Source organism: Tremella mesenterica (assembly GCF_000271645.1).
Source record: "Tremella mesenterica DSM 1558 unplaced genomic scaffold TREMEscaffold_14, whole genome shotgun sequence".
Classification (NCBI taxonomy): Eukaryota; Fungi; Basidiomycota; class Tremellomycetes; order Tremellales; family Tremellaceae; genus Tremella; species Tremella mesenterica.
The window spans coordinates 486,738-512,080 of record NW_006711238.1 but is presented as its reverse complement, the minus strand read 5'-3'; the positions used below and the strand labels follow the sequence as shown (position 1 = coordinate 512,080).

General features: G+C 48.4%; 9 protein-coding genes across 9 annotated transcripts; 4 read left to right on the top strand and 5 right to left on the bottom strand.

Moving 5' to 3' along the window:
- Positions 1-171: 171 nt before the first annotated feature.
- On the top strand, positions 172-2,612 carry TREMEDRAFT_34892 (uncharacterized protein; the record flags this gene model as incomplete). Its single annotated transcript, XM_007007434.1, has 8 exons — positions 172-492; positions 545-680; positions 757-811; positions 924-1,353; positions 1,546-1,845; positions 2,044-2,196; positions 2,500-2,520; positions 2,574-2,612. The coding sequence occupies 8 exons, from the start codon at positions 172-174 to the stop codon at positions 2,610-2,612; spliced, it is 1,455 nt and encodes a 484-aa protein (XP_007007496.1).
- Positions 2,613-3,074: 462 nt separating this feature from the next.
- TREMEDRAFT_65432 (uncharacterized protein) lies at positions 3,075-4,534 on the bottom strand (the record flags this gene model as incomplete). The annotated part of the gene is made up of 2 exons (XM_007007555.1): positions 3,075-4,368; positions 4,419-4,534. 2 exons carry the CDS (start codon positions 4,532-4,534, stop codon positions 3,075-3,077), a joined length of 1,410 nt encoding a protein of 469 aa, XP_007007617.1.
- Positions 4,535-7,298: 2,764 nt separating this feature from the next.
- Positions 7,299-10,206, top strand: TREMEDRAFT_34970 (uncharacterized protein; the record flags this gene model as incomplete). Its single annotated transcript, XM_007007440.1, has 9 exons — positions 7,299-7,440; positions 7,481-7,589; positions 7,632-7,699; positions 7,742-8,094; positions 8,301-8,372; positions 8,627-8,810; positions 8,837-9,085; positions 9,127-9,555; positions 9,620-10,206. Coding segments are annotated over 9 exons (2,193 nt in total), but the record flags the coding sequence as incomplete, so codon positions are not given.
- A 305-nt stretch (positions 10,207-10,511) lies between these two features.
- Positions 10,512-11,492, bottom strand: TREMEDRAFT_65430 (uncharacterized protein; the record flags this gene model as incomplete). Its single annotated transcript, XM_007007554.1, has 1 exon — positions 10,512-11,492. One exon carries the CDS (start codon positions 11,490-11,492, stop codon positions 10,512-10,514), a length of 981 nt encoding a protein of 326 aa, XP_007007616.1.
- A 1,158-nt stretch (positions 11,493-12,650) lies between these two features.
- On the bottom strand, positions 12,651-13,600 carry TREMEDRAFT_34864 (uncharacterized protein; the record flags this gene model as incomplete). The annotated part of the gene is made up of 4 exons (XM_007007430.1): positions 12,651-12,876; positions 13,064-13,181; positions 13,254-13,390; positions 13,476-13,600. Coding segments are annotated over 4 exons (606 nt in total), but the record flags the coding sequence as incomplete, so codon positions are not given.
- A 495-nt stretch (positions 13,601-14,095) lies between these two features.
- On the top strand, positions 14,096-16,683 carry TREMEDRAFT_40864 (uncharacterized protein). Its single transcript, XM_007007457.1, has 5 exons — positions 14,096-14,519; positions 14,574-15,619; positions 15,681-16,054; positions 16,115-16,337; positions 16,426-16,683. The coding sequence occupies exons 1-5, from the start codon at positions 14,145-14,147 to the stop codon at positions 16,664-16,666; spliced, it is 2,259 nt and encodes a 752-aa protein (XP_007007519.1). The 5' UTR covers positions 14,096-14,144; the 3' UTR covers positions 16,667-16,683.
- Positions 16,677-18,449, bottom strand: TREMEDRAFT_74739 (uncharacterized protein). Its single transcript, XM_007007607.1, has 5 exons — positions 18,079-18,449; positions 17,828-17,951; positions 17,554-17,713; positions 17,243-17,503; positions 16,677-17,097 (listed from the first exon to the last, which is right to left on the bottom strand). The coding sequence occupies exons 1-5, from the start codon at positions 18,212-18,214 to the stop codon at positions 16,750-16,752; spliced, it is 1,029 nt and encodes a 342-aa protein (XP_007007669.1). The 5' UTR covers positions 18,215-18,449; the 3' UTR covers positions 16,677-16,749.
- A 1,113-nt stretch (positions 18,450-19,562) lies between these two features.
- Positions 19,563-22,003, bottom strand: TREMEDRAFT_45686 (uncharacterized protein). Its single transcript, XM_007007470.1, has 11 exons — positions 21,663-22,003; positions 21,473-21,614; positions 21,345-21,403; positions 21,213-21,298; positions 21,095-21,165; positions 20,946-21,044; positions 20,510-20,900; positions 20,247-20,462; positions 20,096-20,204; positions 19,952-20,044; positions 19,563-19,905 (listed from the first exon to the last, which is right to left on the bottom strand). Exons 1-11 carry the CDS (start codon positions 21,697-21,699, stop codon positions 19,643-19,645), a joined length of 1,566 nt encoding a protein of 521 aa, XP_007007532.1. The 5' UTR covers positions 21,700-22,003; the 3' UTR covers positions 19,563-19,642.
- A 2,437-nt stretch (positions 22,004-24,440) lies between these two features.
- Positions 24,441-25,319, top strand: TREMEDRAFT_72376 (uncharacterized protein). The gene is made up of 3 exons (XM_007007606.1): positions 24,441-24,666; positions 24,719-25,124; positions 25,175-25,319. The coding sequence occupies exons 1-3, from the start codon at positions 24,569-24,571 to the stop codon at positions 25,229-25,231; spliced, it is 561 nt and encodes a 186-aa protein (XP_007007668.1). The 5' UTR covers positions 24,441-24,568; the 3' UTR covers positions 25,232-25,319.
- Positions 25,320-25,343: the final 24 nt, after the last annotated feature.

Here is a 25,343-nt window from a genome sequence, read left to right as displayed (position 1 = left end):
CTCTCTCTGTTCGTGACAGGACGTTGATGGTCACTGGATCACTGGCGGGTCACATTTATTTAAACGATCCCCTCATTTAGATTACATTGACCACAACCTAGAGTATTGAGGCGAGTGAGTGGCCAAGTGGACACGTCGCGACACCGCATCGCCATAATGTCAGCTCAAGTCATGGACGACGAAGACGGGTTCCAATCTATCGCATGGGACGATGCTCCCCCTAAACTCCCACACCTCGACGTGTCATCGCCTATCGATGATGATCACGGTTTCGAAACCATCAGTCCTGTACCTCAATCTCCCGGTAGTCCTTCGACTTCCACAGCGAACAATGATACCCCACGAGCACCCCGTCGGACTCTACCAGCAAAGCTTGAAGAGGTTGATCCGGCCGAATGGGGTGGTAGATGGATGAGTGTAGAGGTGTACAGTCCGATGAAAGAACATGATGGGACAAAGGACATGTTCGTTTCTTATGCCGTTCGAACAAAGGTGAGCTGGAAATGTTATGCTTGAGCATGTGCGGTGTTATTGACACAATCAGACCAATCTACCTACGTTTCGCACTTCAGAATCTGTAACAAGAAGACGATTTCAAGATTTTGTATTCCTGCATGATCATCTAGCAAAAAACTTTCCGGCCTCGGTGGTACCTCCCATCCCCGACAAACACCGTTTAGGTGAGTACCCCGCAGTTGTATTCCCGTTATGCATTCGCCATGTGAATTTTCGCGTTTCATTCAGCTGAGAATGTAGAGTACATCAAAGGTGATCGTTTCGGTGCGGAATTTGTTGAGCGTCGTCGACAAGAGTGAGTCACATTCACAACCTCCATCTCCCTACGCTCCACCATTCCACCTGAAGTCCAATTACCTGACCACTTCTCACTGATTCAAGTTGAAACGGTCTCGACTGACAACAAGCCTTCAACGTTTCGCAGATCGTATAGCTCGTCATCCCACATTACAACGTAGTAAATTAGTCTACGACTTCCTAACCTCTTCAGAATGGTCCGTAGCGAAACATCATCATCTTGCTCATCCTCCACCTGATTCCCACACTTCACTCCTCGACTCTTTGAGCGATACATTTATCAATGCATTTTCACGTGTTCGTAAACCCGATGCTCGATTTGTGGAAATGGCCGAACAGCTCGAACGATTCGAAGAAGGTTTAGGTGGTGTGGAACGTTTGATGGGAAGGAGTAAGAATAGGGTGGATGACTTAGCGGCGGATTATCAAGATATGGCTGCTGCGTATCAAGGTTTGGGATATTTAGAATCGGGTATAACGGAACCGTTGAATAGGTTTGCAGAGAAGATGTTAGATTTCTCAGCTTTACTCAAACATATGGTACGTTTTCATTTTTTCAAAACTTTGAACTTCTTTCACCCTTAATCACATCTTCCTTCAGTGATGTCCATCATCAATAAATTCATCGACTCCGTCTCCTGATTGGCTCAGAAAGAACACAACTTGATGGGAAATCGGAGGGGGGAATTCTGACAATATGTCTTTATTTTCAGACCCATTCTGACCAAACAGAACGCAACAACCTTAGAACCTTTCCTCTTACAATCTCACTCTCTTCTCACCCACGCAGCAGCTCATAGAGGTATCATCAAACTCCGAGATCAAAAACAATTAGATTTCGAAGAACTTTCAGCCTACTTATCTGCCATAGTATCGGAACGTGATCGACTTGCTGCTCTTTCCTCTGGACATGCGGGTGCACCAGTGGGATTAACAACATATCTTCGAGATCAGGTTGATCGTCTGAGAGGGACAGATGATATACATACGAGAAGAGAGAGAATGAGGAAGTTGGACGGAAGGATAAAAGAGGTGTGTCATTCGCTTTCATTGACAATCTTCCTCCAATCACACCCCTTGTCTATCTTGCCTCGTGTTATCCTCTGTAATCACCTTATACGACATGTAATATGGTACGGAACATCTTGAAATTTTCAAATCTAGACCAGGTAGTGGTGAGGTTTCGAGAGGAGATTGACGGAGGGAGAACGGAAGAAAACTCATCAACAGTTGCAAGACGCGGTCACAAACGCTCACGAAACAAGTACGGCCTTTTCTGACGAAGTGTTAAAAGAACATAATGTTTTTGAATTATCAAAGAAAGAAGAGATGAAAGAGATGCTTCAAACTTATGCTGATGGTCAAATTGAGATGTTTCAAAAGGTAAGTCTTTGTCCTGTATCTTTTCTGCTTTTTCCTCTCATCTTTCGTCTTCTAAACCCTTTGTCATCTATAGTAATATCCATGATAACTTGTCTCATCCTCACTTATATCTCACTTCCCTCTCATGTTCTTCCTTCTCGCTAATATCGTTCATCCTACCCTTGTCCCTCACCATCGTGACCTCACTCGAAGGTCTCATACCTCAAATCGGTATCATCTCTTCACCCCACCTGTAACTTCAAAGTAATCTTATGTCCCCATACTCAGACATGCTGAGAGAAATATGACAGCTGACTCACACAGGCAATGGACGATTGGGACAAAGTAATTATCTTTCATATCTCTCATACTGAACACAATGAATTTACTGACTACAGATCATTCCCATTCTACAAAAGATTCGTGTGGACATATAACCTCATCCTTGTTGTACAAACATCTCCTCATTTCTCACAATACGAGCACCATAGTCGATTCTCTGGTTAGATGCATGAAAATTTACTCATTTGTCATTGTCTCATATGCTGCATTGCTCCGAGCTTTTATTTACCTTGAAGAGCCGTTCAAAAAGATTGAGAATGATTACTACAATTTCAATTGATGGACGCGCTGGAACTCATGATTGTATAAGATACGGTTGATGCACCTTAAGAACAAACTCATTTGATGTAATGCATTTTTGAAGGTTGATAAGTTGAGTTTTTAATCTTTGCAGACATATGTTTTCTAAGGAAAAAAGCTGGGTTTTTTTTAATCGTGACAATGACAAACGTGTTTATTGAATCTTCCTCTTCCCTTCCTGCATCCATTCTAGACAATGAATATGAAGCCCCTTCCCGCACATCCGTGAAGAAGAATCTTCCACCACCACTCGGTCTTCACCCAAACACTCCCCGGAGCACTTTATTAGCTCTTTGTAAATCCTCTTCCCTCATCACTCCCCTGGCTGGCGAGATTGGACTCTTATTCCCACTTCCGGGTGGACGAGCAGGAACGACTTCTCCACCCGCTTTCTCGTCGGTCGACCAGCTAGGCAAGATCTGAGGCGGTTCATTGGGAGTGGAAATTGGAGACACACGTTCTTTCTTTACAACACGTTGTTCTTCATCTCTCCTCTGACGGGATCGAGAAGGTGGACGTTCCCTCTCTGGCGGTTGAACCAGAAGACTACCAGGGGAATCAAGAGTGGGGTGTTGATGTCTTTCTCTACTTCTCCCTCTCCTCTCAGGCATATGAGTTGGAGCTAAAGAAGGCGGAGCACCGCCTCCTGGAAGGGGTGATGCCAATATCTCCACATCGGTCGATTGATGAGGAGTGAAAGGTACGATTTGTGCACTTGATATTCGTCTTGGAGTATTCAGACTGGCCAGATTGGGAGGCATGGGATCTGATCGAGAGCGGGAAAGAAGTGAACCGCCCAGCATGTTAGAAATACCATAAGCTCGATGGTTCTCTTGAGGTAGAGCTAATTTATCGGACTTTTGCGTCAGGAAACGTTCATGTGGTGTTGGTACGATCGGATCGGAGACCACACGGTTCACTCGTATTGGATGAGCGTTGTTTTCAGGTTCGGCGGAGGTTATGGCTGGTCCGAGGGAAAGACGAGAAAAACCAGAACCTTCTCGTTCTTTACTACTCTGTCGACCTTTATGATTGGCAGGTTTTCCACAAGCACACATGGGAATGAGAGCGTTAGGCGAAGTTACACTATTGGTCGCACCTGGTTTACGACCGAAATGTAAAGTGTCGATCGAACCTCCCATGGCCAAGGGGCGTGAAGAAGGATAAGGACTGACCGAACCATGGGGAGGACTGGGAGGTTTAGGAAGGAGAGCAGGAATTTTTACAGGCATGCTTCCTGCAAATGTCAAAGATTGCTGGATCGGGTATGCGGGGGGTGGCAAATTTAAGATATCTTTGTGTGGCGAGCCCGGGCCGGAAGGGATGGTATTGGGCGAATGACCGAGAGACGAATCTGAACCCGAACTATCCGACCGGGCTGACCGAGGTTTGCGAGCGAGAATTTTGGGAGATATCTGGTGCGTAGGACGGATGAGAGGACTGAGGGAAAGAGGTAATTGAGCGGTGAGACGTATGGGTGCTTGGCCATTTCTAGCCGGAGAAGGCGTGCCTTTCAAATCATCGAGGCGACATTTTGATGAGCAATACAAACTAAATGATGTCAGAAATGTCATAGGATTGTAAGTTAGAGCAGAGCTCACCTCTCACACTGATTTCCGCAGATGATACAACGTTCAAGATCTTCTTCAAACATGGTAGATAAAGCCGGAGGACGTCTGGGACCGAGAGTTTGAGGAGGTAGAGACTGTACACCCATGTCAGCGATTGAAATATTTCGAAGGCAGGCGGAAAATTGATCGATGAGTTGAGAGGAAGTTATGAGGCGGAAAGAGACTCACGAGAACTACAGTGCTACCTTATGTACCACCGTGGGAGGGGTTTTCACGTCTCCGCAAGCTAAACCCCGACCTCTTGCTCGTTTTGGAACTTTGACAGAACTCCGCCAGCACAGCAATTGAATGAAGAGGACGGCTGAGGGCGTCGCAGAGGTCGCAGCTGGAGATGAAAGCGGGGCGATGTACAAGGGAGGGTGGAGGCAATACGTGTGAAGAAAGACGATGAAAGACTAGTTTTAGAGCGATACAAGAGCCGAGTAGAAGAGGGGGAGAAGTCGTACACGTAGTAGAAATTTCAGGTGAAAGGAGAGATGATGAAAGGGGGGGTTTTCTAGATAGCCGACTCGGTCGGACGTGGTGGTTTGGTGTGGCTGAAGGAGGGAGGAAGGGATGGGTAGAGAGGATGATCAGATGAAACGGCTTTGACACGTTGGACTCTCTGACACGGGTTATCGGCCTTTCAAGCTGAGTATATGACAGGTCGGAGATTGACGGAGAGTAATGTGACGAGTATGATAACGAGCTGAAACTGATCAGCGAGAGATCTAACTGTGTCGTATTTGAGTCAGATATGCGGAAAGGAACTAAGAAAGTGAGTCATGAGGGATATGAAAGATTTCGAGGAGAACGGACAAGGGGGGACCGAGAGGTCACGGCGGAACGGGAGGCTTTGGGAAGAACCGAGCAGTGGTTTGATAAAGGTAAAAGACAAAGTATGGTACCGAATAGACACTTGATGTAGAAGGAAGATGATGAAGAGTTGAAGGGTATGTAGCCATCTACACAAAAGTACAAAAGCCACAAAAGGGGGCGTGAGTGAACGAGCAAGGACAGATGTCATCGGTCGAACCGAAATTTCGGCCGGGTAATGATCCACGTGTGTGGCCGAAACCCGAGTCGCTCACAGAGGTAAAGATGAGACATGGGGGAACAAGGATCTCTTCTACTCACAATAAACGAAGTAACGATACAGACTGGTGGGGTCGTGAGCGTAAGGATATATGTAGTGAGGTGAATACAAAGTAGTGTGGTCAGAAGATGCAATGTTGACGAAAGGATACGGGTACTCGTACACAAAAAGACGTCCACTTGGGGCACCCCCCTTTTCTCCTCGGGGCACGACATGCCACGAGCCTCAAACTCAGGCACGTACCAACCGGGGATTCAATAATGCCGCTGATCGGGACACGCCGCTGATCGGGGTTCGCCGCTCCCACTCTTCTCTATCATCATCACCCGCAGTATTGACCATGTCTACTGAAATCCGCTCTTTGACTATGCATACCACACACCATAAGGACCAAATGGTACTCACAGACCCGCAGAGACCAGGAGAAGAGCGTCGAGTGACTGAGAAGACACCACAGTCAAGATTGAAAGAGTTATAGCGATTTGATGGGGGTAGTCAGGGAGGGGGCAGGTTGAGAAGGCAAAGGGCCCGAAGTTGGTCAAAATTAGTCGCAAAAGAGTGAGAAGGGTATCAAAATGATCCTTGAGAGCAGTAGAGACTGTGTGTGTGAAAAAGAGCGTGAATTTGCTAGTATGATGACGGGAAAGAGGCTACTGATAGTGAGGACAGATCGTTTGGTAGCGAGCTATCAGGACCTCGGGAGTTCAGTAACGCCGGGCCTATGATCCTCGGCTCAGGGTTCGTGGCATGTCGTGCCCCGAGGAGAAAAGGGGGGTGCCCCAAGTGGACGTCCACAAAAAACCATCGAGTCGGCAAGGCACAAAAGCTTACTTGTAAGCGTCCCCCCCAAAAAAACTTCTCTACTCGTTACAACCGCCGCGCCGCCGAGGCCGCCGATCAGAGCCAAATTTTCTAGAAACAAATGACGCGTCATGGCGAATGGCGAAAATTGGGGAAACTCGAGCATGGCATGAGGGGGACATTTGTGCATTTTGCGTCATGTCCATTGCGTACCACGCAAAGGGGATGCATCGATCGTCATGCGAGGTAATTTACAAGATCATCCACCCGAACAGACTCATAGTCTAAAAGCATTGAGACACAATCGAGTGAGTCATAAGAGCAAGCGTATGAAGACACTCACCACCGATAGAAGAGAGCACGCCATGCTTCAAGGCCCGTGCCCTCGGAACCGAACCCACTAAATTGGGACATGGCGCATGGCGCAGTGCCCCACCTTCGCTTCGGCTCACAATACATCGTTTTTATGTTGGGGGTGAGCTTGGAAACGAGGAAGTTATGACGATACTCTCTCTCTATCTTCAAACTTCTGCACATGCGTACGCTGCGCACTCGCCACAGCCTCACACACGAGGGGCTCTTGTCTTGGCTTGGCAGCATGGCAGTATGCAGCAGGACAACCCGTTATGCCACATTCCATCTCCAGTACCATAACGCCGTAGCTCCGAATTTCTTCCGACGCGTCAATGACTTTGACTTTTCTCGCGCTGTCGTTTCTGGCTGGTTGCTGAGAGACGCACCTAGAGTAGCACCTCGAGCGTCACCCTCATAATGTCTTCAGACAGCTTCATGCCCCAAAAACCAATGACTCCCATCATTATAACGGAACACATCCCTAGCCTGTCCCCCGAAAGGCTCAACGGTCTCAAACGCAAAGTCGAACATGGTGAGCAACTAGAGGGACCTCATGGTAGCTCCAGCTGATATTGTCAGTAGAACCGGAGATCGTCTGCCTATACCCTAATGACCATCACGAGAACAAGGAGAACACTCAGATAGAGAAGAAACCTAAGCTTGAATCCATACACAACATTCAAACTCTGGTAGAGCTCCAAGGTCGAAGGCTCCTCCTTCACCAGGCTCCTTGGCAGAGAAATATCCCCAAGCGACGTATGTGTCTCGTCCAATTCAGTCTCTGTCTGCTAACCAGGTACAGGGCAGCTGAACTTCGAGAGCTTTCTTCTCGATGTGGAAGAGGCAGGCAAAAAAGTGACAGAGATCCCCGAGGAGCACTGGCCGTTGGTTGCTATGTTAGGACATGAATCGTAAGCCTTCGCTTCAAGGTTGATCGCACAGCTGACATGGAGCTCCGCTGCTACAGAGGTTGTCCTTGCTAGACAAATCAGGTCGGGTCTGGCCACAAAAGAGCAACAAGGTAAGTTAAAGATATGCCTATGTGTGTGATTGACAAGTTTAGACCTCATCGACATGGATGCCGTCCTCGGCCTGATACCGAGGTTGTTCCAGCAGAAACACTACGGATTCACTCGAGAGGACTTCCCAGTTACGCCTCGCAAGCTTCCAGTGTCACTTCAAATAATTCGATGGGAGGTCAGAGAGATATCTGTGTATCTTCCGACAGACCAGGTAGAGGTTGTACGCTCTAGGATTGCCATATACGAGAAGGCCAGGCAGCAGTGCTTGCGGATTTTAGAAAGCATGGATGACATAGAAAAATTGGAATTGTTAAGAAGTGAGAAAGCGGAGAAGGTGACTGGTAAAGATAAGGCGCCTGGTATGGAAGACGTGAGTTCACTTCCCGGCACAACAGTCAAGGGCTAACAATGTCTAGGTTGGCCAAGCGAGACAATCATCAATCGTAGACGGCACCGATGAATCCCCTAGACAAGGACGAGAGGGCACTGCTGGTACTTCTGGATCGCGTCGGAGTATGTCGCCTAACAAGGCAAAGCTGACGCCGGAGGAGGTGAGTCATACAAGTATTAGCCGCGATTACATGTGATACTGAGTGATAGGAGAAAGCTCGACGGATCAAGCATGAGGAACGAGAAGCGAAGAGACTGGCGCTAGCAGAGAAAAAGGCGTTAGTACGCAACTTTACGTTTCTGACTTCGCTGATACTTCAGTGCGAAAGAGGAGGAACAACGGAGGAGAGATGAGGAAACAGAAAAGAAGCGAACAGTTCTAGCAAAGCAAGCACAAAACTTCGGTGCTTTCTTCAAGCCCAAACTACCTTTGGGTCCCTCAAAATTGCCTGTCTGTCGGTCAACACCCGCGGGACCTTCGAGTGAGCCTCCGAGTCAATTCAGCTGTATATCTCTAATCCCATATAGCTGTCAAGCCGCAACACGTCTCCCCACCCGCAGAGAGCGACTTTCACAAGACTTTCAAACCTGTCGCCGTACGCCCTAATATAGTCTGGGCACCCATCAATCGCTGGCTAGTGAGTAGACGGAGTCGAACAAACAACGACGATAGCGAACCGGCGGATGACGATGGGTATGTCGCCAATTGGGGTCCGGCAGGTATGTTCTATCTCCCCCGGGAAAAGTGCACTTACTGAATCATTCAGATTTCATCGCCGATCACCTGAAAAAGCATCGCATCAGACCTTTCAAGCCCAGATCACTGCTTCCGCCCGGACTCAAATCTGGTCCATTGTACGGTTCCGTGGCTGACATCTGGGCGGCTCATCAAGAAGCTGCCGACCCGCGTAAAGTCCTCAATCAACTTTGTAGCAGACACAAGTTCCCTTGGAAGACATTAGCTTTCGATCAGCAGGTTCGACCACCATACAGCGGTAAGCCTATCTCTCATCCGATAGCTAGTTCTGACGACGAGGCACATGGACGAAGAAATCTTTGGTTGTTGGACCTAGGACGCCTTTCGCACAGGACCCTATCTTCGATTACTCCTACGATTCTGGTGACGAATGGGAAGATGATGAAGGTGGTGAAGACGTAGACGACTTTGCTGAGGAAGCTGAGGTTGATGGAAGTGAAGGGGATGACGAAGATGATGAGTTTGACGATTGGCTTGATGATTCCGAAGACTTTGGTATACAACCCATGCCGGCTGATGACGAAGTTTTCGTCGCCAGTCCGAAAAAGTTGGATCAGAAGCTCTTACCTATGAAGGTCGTGAAGAAGAGTAGGGAAGTACCGAAGAAAGTAGCCAAAATCACCCCTTATTGGCGTGGACCAGAGTGGGAAAGACAAATTGGGAAAGGAACAGATGGTTTAGAGCCTTTCCGTTTAGAATTGCTCAATGGTAAGTGAATTTGATTATCTCCTCGTCTCGCATGATATAAAGACAACAATACTGAGGAGGACAGAAACACCTTCTACAATTGATCCTTTCACTTTCACCTCACCTTCACCAGCTCCTACATACAAAACTTCTTTCTCTACAATCGCAATAGGACCAAATCTCAACGTCCGATGTCTTTATTCGGCAGAACATATCACGACCCCTGTCCCCGCTCTCCCGGTAAAACAACTGAGTAACACAACGACGATCATGATGAACGGTGCGGGTCCTTCCAAACGCTTTACAGGACCTAAAGTCGCTTTTCCCGCGGAACAACTAGGGGAATTGTATCGATTGGTACATGATAACCCACGTATCCGAACCGATCTCGTTTCCCAGCTCAAGGCTCATTTTGGGGATACAACTACGAAAGCGGCGATAGAGCATAAAGTGAAAGAGGTGGCGGTGAGAGAAGGAAAAACTAAGGATAGTAAGTGGAGAGTGAGATCGGAAGCTTGGGTAAGTTCCACGTCTTCCATGAACATCTACTTGATCTACCTCGTTGGGAGATATGAGCTTATGAGCAGCTCGCCGCTGGGTTACAACCACCCACTGAGCAGTCTTCGACGGGAGTATGAATGTCACGAGTACTTTTACGATACAGGATCATGAGTGTGACGGACACAGTCCTTTTTGGGCATTCGCATTGTGCATGAAGGTGATATCTCTATATGTGTTTTCTTCTACCTGATATTGATCACTACTGATGTTATTCTCTTCTTCTCTTCAGTCGGTCTGAATCCGTGACTTTCCTGCATCCACCGCTCGTCCTCCAGATATATGCTCCCGCTTATCACCCAGATACCCTCACCCGGGCTAAATTCCCAATTGACTGAGACAGTCATTGCGCACTAAGACTCGAAATCCGATGGTCCCCTTTGTCGAACTTCATAAGACGACCGTCATTTTTCTCAAGATTAATGACCCCTGACGACTTGCGCCACTCCCGCTAAAGCCATCCCACTCTTTTCCTTCCTCACACGCAATTTTTCCACATCCATATCGTCCATATCCCTCTTGTACACATACCCACTCTGTACCTCCTTAACCATCTTCGACCCGTCACCCATGCTCCTCCTAATGACCTGTTCGCGCAAGTCGCCGAGTAGTATCTCCCCTCTGGCTATGAGGGACGAAGACTTAAGCGATTCTTGGTATCTCTTCTCCACCTCATACTCCTTCCCCGCTTGTTTAGAAACATGTTCCACCTTTCCGACTTGTTTTGCAACCGTTCCATCATCCAATCTGATAATTCCTATTGACGTATCCTTCCCATCTCCCAATCTGACATCTTTCAGAGACATGTCCCTCTTCCCCAGACCATGCAATCGTAATTTAGGAACATATTCTGATCTCATCCATACCGTTCTATCTATACTTTTCTCCGTGATGGGAGTGTAAGAATAAGGAAAAGAACAAACCATCACTACGAAGATTACCATTGCTAAAATGATAATGGAACGTTTACCATGCCGTAATCTCTTGACTTGCCAATCTGCATGAGCAGGAGGAGGTAATAAGAAACCGGGTTGAGCGAGTGGGTTTAAACCTAAATATTTCCTGACGGTATTAGGTGTGAGTGAATCAGGATGAATACTGATGGTAGTGTATTGATGACGTATTGGTGTGGTAGGTGGACTTTGTAATCCAAGGAATTGTTGGATGGTCAATGGAGTGGGATGGATGCTAAGTCCGAGATATCGTGCGGGTGCTCTAGGTTTTTGGGCGGTGAGTATGGGTGAGGGAGCTAAGGATTGAGAAGGTATAGAAAGGGGGTCTGAGGGAAGTGGGAGGGAGAGGTTTTTTGAGGTTTTTTCGATCGATGGACTTAGGAGGAATGGACGTGGTGGGAGTAGGATAGGACGAAGGGGAGTGGAGAATTGAGGTGATGTGTTCATTGAGAATCAAAGGATGTAGGTAAATTTCGTTGATGAGGATAATGGAGGTCGTGATGAGATGAGTTATTTCTTTTTGGTGATCGATGATGATTGAAAACGGTGGTCTTGATGATTTTGTTATAATGATAAGACAAAGTGATATAGTAGTTTTGAAAATTGCGATTTGGCTAAATGGACGTTGATTGTACGTGCGATCTTCTTGAATCTAGTTTCGTAGGAATTGTCAGAACCGTCTGTACCCGTTTTTTTTTTGTTTCTATTGAGAAAGATGTGAATGATTGGAGTTTTATCGAGACTTCAGAAGATAGTAGACGTTGGTCTACCAAAGAACATATATGCATACCTGACTTTTCATTGCGATGAGGATCCGTGTCGAAGTTCAAGATGTTGAGACGGATGCGAATATCCAGGGCGAGATCTTCGTACCAAACAAGGTGCGTTCGGATGTTGTCAATGTTTGACTCACAGGTGATGACCGTTTCAGCTGACAAGTGTTCACCGTTTTCGGTAGAGGCGATGTTTAGAAGGAATGACCTTTTGGGTTGTTATGGAAAGTTATGTTATGTGTTACGTCATCAACACGTGAGTGAGGGGTATTGGGTGACTTGTATCTTGAGAAATGGTTTGGGAAGATGTTCAGATGAGAAGTATGTACGGATCTCTAGGATTTGAAGTTTGGTAAGTAAAAGATATGAGAGAAGTGTGAGATTCGTTTGATGTAGATATGGATTGTCGTCAAGTCGTTCAGAAGGAAGGGTTCGGAGGAGGGGATGACAGTGGGGAAAATTTTAACTACCCATCGTTCGTAGGGCATCTTTGTTGATTGAGTTTGAGACGAGAGGTGATGGCTTGGGACATATGGACATCCCAAGATACATGGATCAGGAAACAATCAATTTCCCTCGTCCCTTACAGTCACTTTCGCCATAATGGCAGAAAGAACATCTTCGACTCGTTCTTCATCACTGTCCTCCTCATCGTCAACCTCACCGGGAGAGTTTTGACGCCAAGCTTGACCAACGTGATTAGGGTTTGATCTGAGTAAATCCCCATCGGCCCATTCGGCTGTACGTCAGAGATTTGGTCATGTAGATATGGTTATTATACCCATCATCTCTGCTACTCGTCCACGATTCCATAAAATGTGAGGATGGAAAATTATGTTTGTCTGAAATTTCTCAGGAGACTGGCTAGAAGTAGATTGAAACAAAGCTTGACGAACTCACCACGCTCAACTTTCCGCCGCTGTCGCTCTTCCTCCATCTCATCCTGTATTTTGGTTTGCATAGCTTCTACCTCGGCAGCGGTTTTACATGTGGCATATCGTTTGAGAAACTGGGAGTTCATCTTGTAAAAAGCATGACCCCAGGAAAATTTGGCCAATCTGAAGGTCAGTTCGTGCGAGCAGGCCAACACGCCTTGAACATACTTGGGACTGTGTCACTACTCCGAACTCGTGGTAGATGTGGGTATCACAGAGGGCCCTCAAAGCTCCTCACACCTACGCATTGGGTGATGATTCATGGAGGTAGAATATCTGTCAAAGGTCAGGAAAAGTTGAAACAACCCACAAAGTTTCAGCCCAATCATCATGACCCGTTATATAAAACCCAGCTGCTAAAGCCTCCACGCAGTTGAGTTTCCATGGCTTTCCATAATTCACAGGGTTGGTAGCTATCAGCATGGGCACTATAACTCAGCTTCATAACGACTATATCATGGCAACTTGTTGCCGGAGAGAAGGTGACAAAAACAACTCACATAATCTCTCATAAGGACTTTTGATCTTTCCAAATGGCACTTCGTCCAATCTAGCCCAGGAGCACTCCACGACTGCTAAACCTGAGGCTAGAACGATATCTTCGTCTCCTGCAGATATCGGTATTTTCCCTCTTGGTCTATTTGATCAGTCACCGTCCTATTTTAGGAAGAGAATCATATGTGTAGGAAAGTGACGCCAAGGACATGCCTGGGAACACCTACGTGAGGACGATACCTCTAAACCGTTGACCTATTCTCATGGATGATATCAATCCATGTCTTGCTAGTTTCTTCCCCGAACACCTCTTAGGATCGCAATGCTCAAAATCCCACATCGCCACAGGTACTTCGATCTTGACCGGTCCTCGATCCTCCTCTTCTTCGTCGGCGTCGCTTTCCTCCGTTTCATCAGATCCTGACGTGGCTGTAGACGATTCGGCTGATGTGAGCTTCTGTTCGTCATACAAAACCAATAATGAAACTCACCTACTGCTACGGGGACTATGACAGGCCGTGAGAAGAGTTGCTCATCGTCAGGGAAAGATGTTGAAGGACCAGCACGAAGAGCTTTCTCTCGACCTGATCCTCCTCCGACCCCACCTCGTCCGCCCGATCGCCCACCTCTTCCCCTCGGTTTACCTCGTCCAGGTACTCTCACGTTCTTCTCTTTCGCAGGTTTACCCATGTCAGCGTTGTCCAGAGATTTCAAATACTGAAGCTGACAAGTGCAAATGTTGACCTGTTTTCAACATCGACTTTTTGAGATCACGTGCAGTGCGGTGCCTGAAATCAAGAACATGTTGTGGGGAGTTAGTTCTCTCTGTTCTTCACTCTGCTAGCTCTACTCTTACTGACGTTCCGGGGGGCAGGAGCCGTTGTAGCAAGGCGGAGATGACAGGACCTTCTCCCTCTGCACACCAAGTTTTGGTATATTCCGGGCCAGGCGTATCCGCACTCTCCCTTTCACACACCTTGCTCACACTTTCCCTCCTGCTCTTACCTCACTACACGGTTCAGCCCGTCACCTCGGACGTCCTCTCCTTACAGCCTTGGGAGCCATCTTGTGCACTGCTGGTAATTCCTGGAGGTAGAGATCTGCCATTCGTTGAGGTACTTAGCGTAAAGACGAAAATCACCAAGCGAGTAAAGGACTATGTCGAACAAGGAGGGAAATACCTGGGTATCTGCGCTGGAGCATATTTCGGCTCGGCAGAGGTTCGATTCGATCAAGGTGGAGGATTAGAGGTGACTGGTGAAAGAGATTTGGTGAGTTCCTTCTTCTCCCCCAACTCAATCATGAAGCTTAACACTAACACCCAGGCGTTTTTCCCAGGACCTTGCGTAGGACCGACCTTCACCGGATTCGCCTATGCAGCAGAGTCTGGTTCTAGAGCGGTGACTCTCCTGCTCGATGGTCGTGGAGCTTCGTCGTCCAAGCCTCAAGCACTCGACTTGCTTTATTATAACGGCGGGGGACATTTTCTCCCTCCTTCTCCTGGACCTTCCTCTGTCCGCGTCCTCGCTCGGTATGCCGAATCAGCCTCCTCAGGAGAAGAACGACCAATTGCAGCTGTGATCACGCAGAATGGGAAAGGTAAAGCTCTACTATGCTCAGTGCACTTCGAATATTATCTCAACGATCCGCCAGCTAGAGACGCTATCTCCAGGCTTACTCCTTCTCCCTCTGTGGACGATGTGGAGCGCTGCGATAAGGCTCGTATACAATGGGTGGAGGATCTTCTGGAGGAATTGGAGTTACGTCCCACCAGCAGACAACAAGACAGGGGTGATATTCTTGGTGCGATCGTCCACGCTGACGGAGAGGAGGATCCAAATCTTCTCTTACATCCGACTCACCCATCCCCAATTTTCGTCCTTTCTCATCCAAATCTACCTCAACCTGGCGAGCTCTCCTTTTCTCAGACGGCGTTGCAAAGCAAGGTAATCGATCAAGGGTCCTGGAAGACGCTTCGGGATGGCAATGATGAGTTACACATCACTTCCACGTCATCTGTCCTCCACACAGGCAGCATGTCGACCTACCTGGCTACATGGCGGAGAGCGCCTCCTCCTGTATCGAAAGAAATAAAATTGGAAGATCTGACCCTCGAGGATAGTGCCACGAGTATCCCACAACCTCCGGATTTCAACAAAATACCCAAGACGATCTTGCTACCCTCCCATTCGCTACCTTACTCCCCAACATGGACCCCTTTGTTCAACTTCACCACTTATTGGACAGCTCTCGATGCAGTACGCAAGCGAGCTGGGCGAAAGTCTGGGTTATTGAGAAATGGTAAACCAACGCTGGGTGATCTGCTCTGGTACGCAGAGACGGTGACCAGTACTCAGACAATGCTCGATCGGTCGGTCTTCTCCCACAAACCCATTTTTCTCTCCCTGATTGAAACATCACTGACGTACTAGGAATCCCTTGCTACTCACTCACTTACCGACCCCTCTTGCATTTCTCGCTTCCTTCCAGCTCACCGGACGGGGTAGAGGTTCCAACATCTGGTTATCCCCTCCTGGCTGCTTACAATTTTCTATACTGCTGGACGTACCTTCCAGTATGTCATCAAAATTGGTGTTCATACAGTATCTCACGGCCTTGGCTGTATGTGAAGCTGTGGACGAGGATGGTCGATTGGGCGTGAGGATCAAGTGGCCTAATGACATATATGCGGAAGTGGAGGGTGTAGGGGGGAGTGAAGTCGGCTCGGGTGTGAAAGGTAAAGCCAAGTTGGGAGGTATATTAGTCAACACTAATTTCGTCGGTGGGATGTGGAGAGTCGTCGTTGGTGAGTGATCCTCGCTGCTCCTACCTGCACTTTTCCTACCAGTGTGCAGACGTTGACAAGTAGGTTGCGGAATCAACACACTCAACGCACTACCAACTACATCTCTCAGTCAACTGCATTCACTCCTATGTGCTAAACTTCCCGAGAGGTCCCTGCCGCCTCCCACGATGGAAGAGATTTTTGCAAAGATCATGCACTCCTTCGCTCTCAAATGGGAGCAGTTTGTGGACGAACAAGGCTTCAAAGGGTTCTTAGACGAGTACTACGGAAGATGGCTACATACGTCAGTCTTTTACTCCCGCTCTGCGATCAATGACACCCGTGATACAGCGGTCAATTTTGACTATTATGAACTTATGCTGACGGCCCAGAAATCAAGAAGTCACTCTCACCACCGTCACTCCCCATCAACGTCTTCGAATTCATTCCATCACGCCTGATCACGGTCTCCTACGATGTCTACCCCTTTCCTCCACATCCACTTCGACTCTCACACCGCTGTATGACCGTGGAGATTTCGGCGATTCGAAACGTTCTCAGGCATGGGTTGACTTACAACCCGATGGCAATAGCTTTGATCTAATGAGTGGTTTGATCAAACGTAAAACATGAATGTCCAATATCATTGCAAATCAGATACATGCCGGTCACCCTAGAGACACAAAACTATCATGATCTGACTCGATACATTTTATTCAAGCACGACATTTAGCAATGCAAAAGTCAGTGGCGGGTTTGTATGCTTCTTCCCACCAGACGTGTGCCAATTCACGTCCCCAACGTTGTAGGATACGTGTGGTTTCCTCCACATCTCCATGTTCCATCCCGCGCGCTTCGAAGAGCTTGGTCTCGACACCCAGCTCTGTGAGTTTGTCGTACGCCGATTGTGTGTGTTCGGTAGGGACTAACTTGTCTGCCATGGCTTTGATGAGTACCGTGGGAGGGAAATCAGATGAAAATTGGGTGATCATGTTCTTCTCCGGAGAGTAAGGAGGAGGGAACTCGTCGACCCATTGAGGCACGAGCATACCATTACTGGCGGCCTTTTCGTCAGTCAGTATTCAACGAACCATCAAGTTTACCTCCACTATTTTTGGCAGCACACAGCGAGGTGCGATAACGACAGAATTGGGAGGAGGTGGAGTGAAATCAATGTAGGTGAGACTGCCATGCAAGAAGTAGACTTACAAAATCGAACCAAACACGTCGAGGATGAACTGGACGGTCGAACTCTCCGCGAAGAGAAAATCCAGTACCAATAGGACCCTCAAATAACTCTTTGATTTGTTGCTGTTCCTTCTCGCTGAGCTGTTTGACCAATTCGGGGAACTTTGAAAATGGTTGAGGAGTTACCGGAGGATTAGGTAACTGCAAGTTGAGGTCTGTAACCGGGTAAATAACATAGAGAGCTTTGGGAAGTGGTAATTTAGCAGCGAGAAGATCGATGGTCTAAGAAGTCTGTTAGCGAGTCGTCCGATCATCTTGTAGAGAAGACCAACGAGGAACCAACATGCCACTCCACCTGCACTGGCTCCACAGACGAACACTCTCTCACGGTCTACTTGACCTTTAGAACCAAGAGCCGCGTTAAGACCTTTAGGACTGGTGATCCATTTGTATGCGTCTACCCAATCTTCACGTTGTTCTTTCTGATGTGCGCTACATGTCAGCAATCAATTCGGCCTGCTTTTCCACATTTAGCATGAGCCAGACGGGGAGGGAGAGTTGAGAGATATGACGTTAACAGGAGAGGAAAGGGCAAATGTCACTTACTGAGGGGCAAGACGGTATTCGACCACTACAACGCAGAAACCTTGTTCCAATAGGTACTCAAAGTGACCGACAAATATATGTTTTGTATCACCAAGACAGAATCCACCACCGTGGATGGCCATAGCTATTGATCAGCTCATGTTTCAGCATCGCTTCCCCCCACCATTACCACCCTTCTCCGAGAGTTTATCTCTATTACGATACAGCGAAGATCAAGATCGAAATATGAAGCAAATGAAAAAGACACATACCGACAGGCCAGGAAGTATACCCATTCTTCTTCTCAGTGGGGAGATAGACATCAGCATGCAAACCCCCATCTTCACAGTTATCCACAGGTTTGAACAATATACGTTCGTAAGCAAGACCTTCGAAAGATACCGGCATTTTGAGAGCAAGTTCAGATGAATTCGTTGGTATCGTTTTGCGGTTCAAGATAAAGACTTTTTATCATATCGACCTCGTTCTCATTTCTTATACAAAGTGTCATAGTAGAGATTAACCATAACCCGTCACTTTTACTGAGAGTCCGTCGGCCGTCGGTCCTGGGCCCTGGGCCATCGTCGGTGTCGGGTAAAAAATGGGACAATATTGGGAAATCTCCCCAAACCTTCGCGGTATTAATTTTTTGGTCGAAATCTTTAATCCCGTGTCACGAAGTATTAACAGCCCACTAATTTCCCGATTTCTCTGGTTCCTGGATTGCAGCTCCACATTGTAACCCCGCCAACCGGATCCCAGATTACAAGCCCGTTTCATCACTCAAAAAAGACGTTTAATAGCCTATAAGACCGTTTTACAGCTTAAAAGGCCGTTTTTCAGTCGACAAGGCGGGATCTTAGCTCGGATGGCCAGAAACATATCATAAGTTGACCGGTTCACTGCATTTGAAAGCCGAAAAGTAGCTTTAAGCAGCCGGATTACCCTCTTAACTTCATCAGCCTCCCACCACTGCCCTGGAGGTTCTACTCACCATCTGAGCGTCCCTGCACGTTATCATGCATCCCTTCTATCCTAATCGACAGCTACAGGGCGATCGGACATGCTTCGACCCATTCACACCATCGTCGATGTATGAGTCTAAGTGTTACCCAGCGGACACCCGGTCGTAACATTCATGATTTTTTCCCGTCTTAGGTAGACTTTTGACCGCACTTATTTTCCGACTTGCCTTTTTTCCTTTCACAAGCCATGGATACTGTCCTGAGTAGCCGCATGATGTCTGGGGTATCCGCATGCCGTCTTGAGTGTCCGGTTTCCCGCCATAACTGTCCGGAACGTAGTCTTAATTTACTCACGACACTCAATTGCCCATCTCAGACGCTTGGAACTGTCTGTAGGTGTTCGTAATGCAGGATCCTGAAGTTGGAGAGGATCGCTCAGCTAGAACATCCAATCCTAAGCATTACGGGATGCCACATACGACGCAGATAGTGAAGTGAACCTGACAACTGGGACCCCTTCATTCCCGATATGATCCGCTTGATACCCCTGTCACTAGAACAGGGCATGTGGGGCGCTCTGATCGCATCAAATTGAACCCTGCAAGGACCCATCAATCGACCGCGCCCATCAAATAATTAGATGACCAAGATCAAGGAACCGGTCTGCCTCGGTCCGGTATAACCGGGGGAATGTCAGTCACCAAACCAATTGGACAGCTTGGGGGAACGATCATTTCGAACGAGTACGAAGAATGTAGTGGTGTTTTACTTTGGCACGAGGTGTCATCAGACGTCAAGAAAGCAAGCAATCCATACACGTTTGAGATTATTCCCTATGAATCCCTATGAACCCAGCCAAACATGTCCGACCCTAGCTGTCGTTGTTGGCCGTGGCGAGAGCCGGCATTCCACTCTCCAAAACCTTCTCATCTTCGTAGTGATCGATGGCAACCTTGCCGTCGTGTCCACCTGAGACGAGAGCCTCGTCCCCATCAAAGCACGCCGCTATTTCCTCAAGCGTTAGTCCCTTGGTCTCGACTAGAATGAAATATCCAATGACAGCGGCGATGGCGTCGCAAACGATAAAAACAATGTAGTACTTGTAGGCGATGGCCGCGAGGGCTATAGGATTCACTACCAATAAGCTCACGGCAAAGAATTACTTTATCAGAATACTAACCATAGGCGTTGAAGACTTGACCACCGGCTGACAGCACCGAGAAAAGAGCCATGCCCTTGGTTCGAAGTTGATACGGAAGGATCTCGGGTAGGTCTGTGGAGTGTCAGCGTTATAATTTGCGTGGGACAACGTAGGTCGACTTACATAGATAGGCCACGGGGTTGAAGGCAAAGACGAAGAAGAGCAAAAAGAGGTAGAGAACAGGAATGACAGCGATACCGATGGACACGTTGCCTGTATTGACGTAGCCAGCCTAACCAAATGAGCATCGTCATTGAGTGGGTGTTGAACTCACGGATAATCCAGTGGTAAGGGAGAAGAAGACGATCATTCCAGCAAAACTGATAAAGATTGTCTTCCGTCGACCTAATCGTTCGAAAACCTGAGCACCGGCAAGAGCAGTGAACCATGCAGCCCCAGAGAGTCCGGCACTGATACCTTGCAGCTTGGCAAAGTCCGTGATACCCGCTGATTCCAGAATAGGAACCAGGTAGTAAGCGGCCAAGTTATTCTGGAAGCTTAGCTCCTCGTGGCGTAACCATGAATTCAGAGACTCACACCAGCCATAGAAGTAGTCCATGAAACCCAGCAGACAAGCCACAACCTCTTTCTGTTCCCTTTCGTGCGGAAGAAGTCCAAATAGCTCGATTGAGCGGCTTGACGGTCGAGCTCGACAGCAAGAACGACTTCACGGAATTCATTCACCACTAGCTCGTCATCCTTGTCGCCATTGGCATGAAAGTTGGCAAGAATCGATAGAGCTTTCTCCTGGTGACCTTTCTTGACGAGGTATCGAGGCGACTCAGCCATCCACGGAGTGACCGACCAGAAGAGGAGGGGAATACAGCCCAAGCACTGGAGGATGGTGACGGTCCTCCATGCCCACTCAGAGTTCCAGTGAACGAAACCAAAACCGATCCAGGCGACCACGATAGAACCTATGAAGTACCTTGGTATCAACAACTGTCTTCGGTATTACGAAGCTTATACTTACGTCGAGAGAAAGGATCCCGTCACGAAAGCACGGAACCGAGGATGTGCGATCTCTGCAATCAATGGCGCTGCAGTGACCTGGAAAACTGCACAAGCAATCCTGAGACTCGTCAGAGAAACTCATACGTCATGAAAACAAGGAAAGCTCACCCAGTGACTAGACGACCTCCAATGTATGTGCCTTTCGAATTACCAAAGCCGGACAGCATAGGTCCAGCGATCTTAACTTAGTCAGGCGGTGCCAGATGTATGAAAACGAAGTACTCACGCCACAGACCGAAGCCGTGAAGATCAAAGGTTTACGGCCATACCTGTCGGATAGGAAAGATGCAAGGAGAGGGAACACAAGCTGAGCTGTATTTGTTAGCACGTGCTCGAATGATCTCGGAAAACTACATACGGAAAGAGTAGGCGGCAACCATCGCACCCAACACACCCCCGTGCGGATTGTTGAAGTAGCTTGAGGAAGGTCAGCCCCTGTCCTACCCATTATGTAATTAGGGCCTAAGTTTACGAAATCCAGCTTACGTAATCCACGAAGGTAATCCTTGTGCCGAGCTGATTAATCCAGAATCGTAACCATTAGCAAAGACGGAGCCGTAGAGGATGAGGATGTTGAACATGCACTTGCGCAAGCCTGCGTCGCGCCACCACTTGGGGTCGGCGCTGTCTGTGATGGTCAATACTGATTAAAGTAGGAGCTAGTAGGGTGACTCACTACGCCAGGTCTTCCAGGAAGGAGCCTCAGTTGACATGTTGCTGAAAGATTTGGGTCGATGGTAAGAGAAGAATGAGTGGATGTTCGAGTCGGGCTCGATACACTACTTATAGATTTGGTAGCCTGAAATCATCGGGTCTCTTCTGTTTTTTTTCAAAGCCGACTGCCGGTACGTAGATCTGGACCGCGGCAAGAGGAAAGGGTAGCGGGTCGCCAGAGCTGTTGTGGAGGAGCGTAGTATAGTGGAGAACCAGGAGGGGGCGCCGCGGGGGGTCGAGGAAATGATTCAGTGAATGGGAAGTCACCTTCATGAACAACGATGTGAGGCGTGAGGAGAGAGGAGAGAGGAGAACCGCACCACAGATCTTGTCGGCTATTTAACGGTCGAACGGCGAGGTTTATCGAAGAGGCGAACACCGACAAAGACCGATCATCGAATGGTAACCGTCACGGGTCTCCCCATGCAACCCCGGATCCTATCTTGGAGCTCCTCACCTTGTCACGGTGACCCAGGGGTATTGACTGAGGGGTGCGACCGGAAACATCGGACCGCATGGCTATCGTTCCCCCTCGTTGGCAGAGGATTCGTATGTATTCGTGGAGTGCGTGTCTTCAAGGAAAAGGCCTAGCCGCCGGCCTCTTGCGTTTTTTCTCAAAGCGGTAATTTTGCGTAGTGTTAACTCAGAACCGCTGGCCACTGGGACCCCCCTCGCCCTTGGTCTTGTGGTAACCGAGTTGTCTGCGTGACGAATGTTTCTAGGATTTCAAGACTTTCAGTGCGAAGTGTTGCTTAAGCTTGATTGACACATGTCCATCGACCTTCGACTCCATGTCACCACCAGAGTCCGGGCCATCAACAGTGCCCCGGTCAGAAACCTCCGACCAGCTGTCTCCGGCGTCCCTTCAGAGCAATCACAGCGCTGCGAGTGGTAGCAACAGCAGTACCGGTTTCAAACGGCAGTTGAGTTTGGTACGACCCGAGGTACAGCGCATCGCTCAAGCTTGTGATCAGGTAAGTGATACGTTGCTCTTGCGGGAGAGTGACTGACTTACTAGTGCAATTATCGAAAGATCAAAGTGAGAAATTCCGTTTTTCCTAGTCACTTCAATCAGGCTGATGTATGAAAGTGTCGTTCATCTTCCTCACCTTCTCAATCATCTACTGAAGGTCGTTGTATTGGATGCGAGAGAGCTAACATTGCGTGTACTTGGCAACGGGTGGGTTTCTTGGTTACACAATCGTGGAGGGAATTCTAATTCGGTCTAGACAGCCCAACGACGAGGACCAAAGAGGAAAAAAGAACACCCTACCATACAACCTCAAAGTCCTCGGAGTGCGTTGACTCCTGGTGATCATCCTTCGATCACCAACGGCCGTACGACCGATCACCATGTGGAGGCGCCTGACCAGGGCGAAGGATCCGCGGGCACGATACCATGGGGGCTGACTTCTTTCCCTGTAGGTGAAACATCCGTAACACCAACACGACTCCCGCCGGCCTCGTCTGATATGCCTCATGAAGCAATTCGTACGCAACATGATGTGTACCCGGAAGGTGAATGGAGTTGGATCTCAAATGGTCTCACCCCTAGTGGCGGTAGTGGAAGCTTCAGCGGGGAACCTTCTCTTCCAGCTGTGTCCTATCACTCTACATCATCAGAGGAGTCGAACGCTTGGCCATTCTTCTTTCCAGAGCTACCTTTCGGGGCCAACCATTTGAACGCTACTCAGCCTTCTTCCGGTTTTATCGGTTTCGACTCCAGCGATCAAATTACGACGAACGCATTCAAACCGGTACATATCAACTGGCACTCATTAGAATCATCACCCACAGGTCTTGCACAACATCAACAGCTCCTCTCAGATCCACCCAGCTCATCTTATTATGATGCGATAGTTCAATTAGCCAGAGGACGGGCTGAGCTTCCGGCGGAATCCATCGTGAACGAAGCTATCAGTAAGTAACTGTAACACCCACGGTACTAGTCGCTGACATGCATCAGAACACCCCACCGAACCGCTACTCATGCTTGCCATACCCCCCTTTCCCGAATCTCACGCCATCATACGGAAGCGCATTTCCATCTTCTTCGTTCTACTCGCACCCTTCGTCCCCTTACTACACTACGAGGAGTTCATGACCGCCTTCGACAATCGAGAATATGAACGTTCGATCCACTTCCGCGCCTTGCTTCTCAGTATGCTCTCCATGTATGTCGTCTCTAATGTGGATGCAAAAACCATGCTCCCTGGTAACAAAACACCGCCTACCTCCGAGGAGGTGGAGGTCATGTCGGATCAGATCAAGGAAGCGTACCTGCGCGATGCTCAGAGAGCGAATGCCCTCTCAGACTCTGATGGAACTATTTGTCTAGCCGACATCGTCACCGCGCTACACCTGTTTTTAGCCTCCGAATGGCAGAAGGCACATCATCGGTCATGGGATTATCTACAACAAGCGATAACCAGAGCGCAGGCTTCGAAGGTCGATCATCTAGCTCAGATCGTCTCTGACGAGCGGCCGGATGGGGAGGGGCACAGTCCTGGACTAGGATGGTGGGCCACTCGACTGAGAACGTACTACATCTTGTACGTGTTACCTATCACAGATGTCTTTTATTTCTGACTGATACACAGAACCCTTTTGGAACGAACACATGCTCTCTTGCGACCCCTCTCTATGGTGCATGCTCAGTCCCTGCGACTACCAGGGAGACCGTGGCAAGAGACTCGTCGTTTAAGAGAAGCTCTACCTTCGTTTGCTATGAACGGACTCCAGACGGGACATGTACGCAGTCTAGACTTGGTTGACGATCGAATCATTCGGTGCTGGAGAGAGAAGAAGTCGTGTTCGGATTGGACTTCAGAAGAGGCTGTCAGTATTCAAAACGAATTGGGGGAACACATGGAGAGCATTGTCACGGGGAAGTTCGGATCTACCAAAGATGCTTGGGAGATGGGCAGATTGATCAACAACGCAGTCACAGTGGCATGGCTAAGAGAGTAAGTCCCCCCTCCTTCTCTCGTTCCTCTTCAATCTGTACTGACTCTTCAGTCTCGTCTTTCAAATTTGTCTTACCCACGGGTTGATAGATCCCGCATCTCCTGAACCCGCTCTTCGTCCCACGTTAGTCCTCAACAATCTCCGTTTAGCCATCTTATCTCCCCGTTGTAAAACCTATATCCAACAAGTCGCCAGTTCAGACTTCAGTAGCGATACGTTCGGTAAGCTGTACGATATCACCATGACCGCCATCAGAACGGCCGAGGTCCTCAAAGCCCAACGACTTGGACAGGGGTCGGGTTTACTTCATGAAAATATTCCATCGACTGCGAGTTCTTCTGGCGGAGGCCACCGATCGTCCGATGGTCTATCGCAACCACGCGGTCCTGGGGATCATGACATCATTTGGGATTTTGCAGATGTCATCCTCAAGTCAATGGGGATTCTTTGCATGGCGGTGAGTTCAAAAGATATGATATGGAGGATAGTGGTGCTCATTTCAACCAGGCAAGAGATCACCCCGCTCTCGTTCGCTTAGTTCACGCCGTGGCCCGAATCATCTAGGGCTTGTCTCAGGCTGTGATCATACGGTAGATCAGCTGACAGATACGTCTAGCCGGAACGAGCGATCATGCAACTCCTTTCCTCCCCCGATCCCCGAAGAGAAGAGTTGCAC

What these genes read in the sequence shown, in the direction of transcription:
- TREMEDRAFT_72376 (XM_007007606.1), top strand. Translation starts at nt 24,569, where the DNA reads ATGGAGAGCATTGTCACGGGGAAGTTCGGATCTACCAAAGATGCTTGG. An exon ending in ACAGTGGCATGGCTAAGAGA is followed by an intron (nt 24,667 to 24,718) that starts GTAAGTCCCCCC and finishes CTGACTCTTCAG; the next exon opens with TCTCGTCTTTCAAATTTGTC. An exon ending in TGGGGATTCTTTGCATGGCG is followed by an intron (nt 25,125 to 25,174) that starts GTGAGTTCAAAA and finishes CATTTCAACCAG; the next exon opens with GCAAGAGATCACCCCGCTCT.
- TREMEDRAFT_40864 (XM_007007457.1), top strand. Translation starts at nt 14,145, where the DNA reads ATGACAGGACCTTCTCCCTCTGCACACCAAGTTTTGGTATATTCCGGG. An exon ending in TGACTGGTGAAAGAGATTTG is followed by an intron (nt 14,520 to 14,573) that starts GTGAGTTCCTTC and finishes ACTAACACCCAG; the next exon opens with GCGTTTTTCCCAGGACCTTG. An exon ending in ACTCAGACAATGCTCGATCG is followed by an intron (nt 15,620 to 15,680) that starts GTCGGTCTTCTC and finishes CTGACGTACTAG; the next exon opens with GAATCCCTTGCTACTCACTC.
- TREMEDRAFT_74739 (XM_007007607.1), bottom strand. Translation starts at nt 18,214, where the DNA reads ATGCCGGTATCTTTCGAAGGTCTTGCTTACGAACGTATATTGTTCAAA. An exon ending in GTATACTTCCTGGCCTGTCG is followed by an intron (nt 17,952 to 18,078) that starts GTATGTGTCTTT and finishes GCTGATCAATAG; the next exon opens with CTATGGCCATCCACGGTGGT. An exon ending in GAATACCGTCTTGCCCCTCA is followed by an intron (nt 17,714 to 17,827) that starts GTAAGTGACATT and finishes GCTGACATGTAG; the next exon opens with CGCACATCAGAAAGAACAAC.
- TREMEDRAFT_45686 (XM_007007470.1), bottom strand. Translation starts at nt 21,699, where the DNA reads ATGTCAACTGAGGCTCCTTCCTGGAAGACCTGGCGTA. An exon ending in TTCCTGGAAGACCTGGCGTA is followed by an intron (nt 21,615 to 21,662) that starts GTGAGTCACCCT and finishes TGACCATCACAG; the next exon opens with ACAGCGCCGACCCCAAGTGG. An exon ending in CAACCCCGTGGCCTATCTAT is followed by an intron (nt 20,045 to 20,095) that starts GTAAGTCGACCT and finishes GACACTCCACAG; the next exon opens with ACCTACCCGAGATCCTTCCG.